The 5,000-nt window shown below is 48.6% G+C and overlaps 1 protein-coding gene across 1 annotated transcript in view; it reads left to right on the forward strand.

The window, feature by feature from the left end:
* The window catches only part of LOC130385645 (cadherin EGF LAG seven-pass G-type receptor 3-like), a 30,394-nt gene that overhangs the window by 20,136 nt on the left and 5,258 nt on the right, over window positions 1-5,000 (forward strand). Inside the window, exons 15-17 of the mRNA XM_056594302.1 lie at window positions 929-1,055; window positions 1,900-2,019; window positions 3,189-3,286. Coding sequence (XP_056450277.1) covers window positions 929-1,055; window positions 1,900-2,019; window positions 3,189-3,286 — 345 coding nt within the window. The remainder of the gene's footprint in view (window positions 1-928; window positions 1,056-1,899; window positions 2,020-3,188; window positions 3,287-5,000) is intronic.

A 5,000-nucleotide genomic window follows, 5' to 3' on the forward strand; every position in this document is an offset into this window, starting at 1 on the left:
TGACAACAAGGTATGCTTTTTACTGCCTCATACCTACTTTAGTACGAAGCAGGATCTGTGACTTTAATATTTCAATAGCTACAACTTAATAACCAGAGCACACAACACATACAGGCCTGTCATAATTTCACTTCAATCTTTAATCTAAAAGGATGTTTAAAATATTCTAGACGATGCAGAAAAATATTCCCGAAAGCAAATCCCTGAAGGTTCATGTACTAAACCAATATCCCCATTGGTTAAGAACGTTTACAAAATTCCGGACATGCTTTTTCTCTGATGTTCCGGGCTTTCCGAGACGGCTCGCTCCGGGCTGCGTAATTACATGAAATCTCCCCAATATGTTTTGCGTGTGGGGGGACAACTTTAATCCACGTAGCTGACATAAGTAATAGCTTAGCAGCTAATTGAATTGGCTTAAATGAATAGGATAGAATCTTCCCTTCCCAACGACGTGCCCGGCTAACGCTTCCCGCAAGGCTAGCACTGCTAACACAGCTGGCGTGTTAGCATTGCTCTCCAGCTAACGAGGGAATTAGTTTGCCAGGTTCTCCTGATTACCAGTCAGAATGTGAACTGAGTGCTAATGGGCTTGGAGACACTTGGTGTGCGATTTTAGATATATGGTGTTTGGATAAAGTTTATAAAAATATATAAAAATATCTGGTGACCTTGTATATCCTCTGTCTCTTGTTCTCTCTCTCTCTCTCTCTCTCTCTCTCTCTCTCTCTCTCTCTCTCTCTCTCTCTCTCTCTCTCTCTCTCTCTCTGACTCTGTCTTTCTCTAAGTCTGTCTGACTCTGTCTGTCTCTGTCTTTCTCTAAGTCTCTCTCTCTCTGTGTGTATACATCTCTCTCTCCCTCACTCCCTGTGTATTGCTGTGACGTTTGGGGTGTTAAGTGTGTCTTTATGTCTCTCTCTCTCCACAGCTCTACGATCCGTAATGCCTTCCTGCTGCTGCTGGTCACCACGTCCACCTGGCTGTGTGGCCTGATGGCCGTCAACAACAGCATCCTGGCCTTCCACTACATCTTCGACGTGCTCTGCCTCGTGCAGGTAGGGCCCGGGTCCAGTACATGTGTTATGTTACAGAGTGTTTCTATGTTACAATGCAATTCACTTGTTTCCTGGGTACCTGCTTTCTATGAGGTCATATGATCCACACCCCTATTATAATCACCCCTACGGCAGTAGGGGTGATTATAATAGGGCTGTGGATCACATGACATTGCAGAATATGTCCATGGAGCAGATTATGGGTTAATATCCACCAATATCTGACTGAGCAAGATGCGCAAAGCCCAAACCTGGTCATTATTTACATGTATCCAAAATAAATCAGTAAGAGTTCTGAACATTAAATAAATAATGGATATGCAGTGTTTGTTGTTAAAATATCCAATTTGGCTTCTAGGCACAAGTGTTGCTGGGATGAGACGTCTAAAGATCTCTGTGTTTAGAAAAAACACTCATATAGTACATAGAAAGAGTGCTTGACTAGCCTGTGACATCCTATTCAACATTAAACTGACTCTCTGTCTGTCTGTCTGTCTGTCTGTCTGTCTGTCTGTCTGTCTGTCTGTCTGTCTGTCTGTCTGTCTGTGTCACTCTCTGTCTGTCTGTCTGTCTGTGTCTCTCTCTGTCTGTCTCTCTGTGTCTCTCTCTCTGTCTCTGTCTGTCTGTGTCTCTCTCTCTCTGTCTGTGTGTCTCTGTCTCTCTCTCTCTCTCTCTCTCTCTCTCTCTGTCTCTGTCTCTGTCTCTCTCTCTCTCTCTCTCTCTCTCTCTCTCTCTCTCTCTGTCTCTGTCTCTGTCTCTCTCTCTCTCTCTCTGTCTCTGTCTCTGTCTGTCTCTCTCTGTCTCTCTCTCTCTCTCTCTCTCTCTCTCTCTGTCTCTCTCTCAGGGTCTGTCTGTGCTGCTGGTGTTCACGGTTCTGAACAGCGAGGTCCAGGAGGCCTGGAGGGCGGTGTGTCTGGGCAAGAAGAGTCCCGGGGAGGACCCCCCGAGACCTCCCCAGCCCGCCGTGAGTTGGACCCCCTCGCCCACCCACCCTCATCCCCCATTGCAATCAAAAGTTCGCTAACTGTGCACTATCACACGATCAGCTGTTATACGGTAGAATAGGCAATAGTGTAATAGTTATGGTTTGGTCTGTTATAGTTTTGTAATTGACAAACTTGTATAGGAATGAAACCTCATTCCATAAGACTTTAGGAGTGCTGCTGGGCTGAATGGCTCTGGTCATTTGCCTGCCAATAGTTGGGTTGCCGGTTCGAACCCCACACTAAGCAGTGCGGGGTCTGAGATCGTCGCATCATAATAACTATTAGGGCTGAGCTGGACACGGGGCCGTGGAGGGACGTGTTTAACAGGCCTTCCTTCAGCTTTAGCATTCGGCTAACGCTGCCATAATAAGAGTCCTTGGAAGGGGTTCCCTGGCCTGTGTAGCGGCACGGCCGAGATCCCGGTGATTTATTCCCAGAGAACGGCAGGGTCAGGCCACCAACTTCGCTAAAGAAGGACGACATCATTCTTGGTGCCGTGATTGTTTTCTGGCACGGTGATGGGGAGTGTAATTAAAGAATGCACCCTGTGGGGCGCACGTAACGGCCGGGTGACCCAGCACCGGTGGAGACGCAACGAGGCATTTTAGTGTTCCGCCTTCAATGTAAAATGGAAACAAAAGAGGCCGGTGTCCATCCCTTCTCTGCCTGTGTTCAGCCTGTTTCCCATCGGCCTGAACGTTTAATGTCATCTAATTGGACACTCCTTTTGGTACAGTGTCCAATCAGACACAGCCAGGTAGACTGGTGAGCCTCCCGCTCTGGGTTCCATACGAGGGAGAGCAGCAGTACGGCTGTGTGTCCTCCACCTCTACCCCTCCGTCTCTCCACCCCCACACCGCCACTTCCTCTGCTCCCGACATTCATCTCTCTGGCCGCTCCGCCTTCAGGCCAGACCAGCCGACCCAGATCAATGATCGTGTGTGTGTGTGTGTGTGTTTGTGTTTGTGTGTGGGTCAGCAGTAGCATTGTTAGCCCAAAGCGTCAGTTCTAGCAGGTTATTGAAGGACACGACTTGCTGTGTACTTTCTCTCACTGTGTGTGTGTGTGTGTGTGTGTGTGTGTGTGTGTGTGTGTGTGTGTGTGTGTGTGTGTGTGTGTGTGTGTGTGTGTGTGTGTGTGTGTGCAGGGTCAGAACCCCTACAACAACGCGTCCCTCCTGGAGCAGAGCGGTTTGCAGCGCATCACCCTGGGAACCTCCACCGTCTCCTCCGTCAGCTCCGCCAGGTACATACACACACACACTGGGGCACGCACACGCAAACACACACAGACGCTGGCGCACGCACACACGCATACAAAGACACAAACACTGGCGCACGAACACACATACACAAACAGACGCTGGCGCACGCACACACACCAACACACACAGACGCTGGCGTACGCACACACCAACTCACACAGGCGCTGGCGCACGCACACACACACACACAAACACACACAGACGCTGGCGCACGCACACACATACATACAAAGACACAAACACTGGCGCACAAACACACATACACAAACAGACGCTGGCGCACGCACACACACACACACAAACACACACAGACGCTGGCGCACAAACACACACATACAAAGACACAAACACTGGCGCACGAACACACATACACAAACAGACGCTGGCGCACGCACACACACCAACACACACAGACGCTGGTGCACGCACACACCAACACACACAGACGCTGGCGCACGCACACACACACACACAAACACACACAGACGCTGGCGCACGCACACACATACATACAAAGACACAAACACTGGCGCACAAACACACATACACAAACAGACACTGGCGCACGCACACACACACACACAGACGCTGGCGCACAAACACACACATACAAAGACACAAACACTGGTGCACAAACACACATACATGTACAAACACACAGACTCACACGCACTGGCGCACGCGCACACACAGACACATACAAACACGCAGACGCACACATGCACAAACACACACAGGAGCAAAAATACAAGCACACAGACGCACACATGCACTGGCACACAAACACACACATGCACTCGCACACAAACACACACACACAGGAGCACACACACACACACACACACACACACACTCTCTCTCTCTCTCTCTCTCTCTCTCTCTCTCTCTCTCTCTCTCTCTCTCTCTCTCTCTCTCTCTCTCTCTCTCTCTCTCTCTCTCTCTCTCAGGGACACTCAGGCATACACACCCATGTTAACACTCGCACACAAATACACTTGTACGGATGCACATAAAGACATACACAAACAGACAAACACACGTCACGTGAACACAAGCACTTTAATGAATGTTGCTAATCGTTTCTACCAACAATACATTACACCAATAAGCACGCACGCACGTATAATTTGTGAATTATTTTTGGAATCATTGTTGCAGCAATGTATGACAGTCGATTATGTCACAATCTAAAGCACTTTGTTACCTACCTGTATCCTATTTTAATGCCATAATTAATCATGGTTAAATGTCAGTGTATAAAAAGCTGTGTTTGATTAAAGAGTAAGCCGTTGAGTCGTTGACTGCGTACCGGGCATCGTTGACGTACGGTGCGTGCTACGGTTGAAGTTAACACCGCAAGGGGTTGGGTTGTGTGTGGAGGGGGAACTCGTGGCTGTAGTGGAAACCGTGGAAACCATGGAAACGGAGTCGCGTCTGGGTTAGTGTGTTAAACACCGGAGGAGGCCTGTACTTTATATGGAGCGGGACTAATGGTCTCAGAGATATTCTTATCTTCATGCCTCATTGGGTATTGTGGGAGGTGTGTATGTATGTAGTTTGTACATTGTGTGTGTGAGTGTGGCCTTGGTTACTGTGTGTGTGTGTGTGTGTGCGTGCGTGTGTGTTCTCATGTGTAGATGCTTGAACTTTCGTGTGCATGTGTAATTACTACGTGTGTGTGTGTGTGCATGCGTG

This window comes from Gadus chalcogrammus, chromosome 1 (assembly GCF_026213295.1).
Source record: "Gadus chalcogrammus isolate NIFS_2021 chromosome 1, NIFS_Gcha_1.0, whole genome shotgun sequence".
Lineage (NCBI taxonomy): Eukaryota > Metazoa > Chordata > Actinopteri > Gadiformes > Gadidae > Gadus > Gadus chalcogrammus.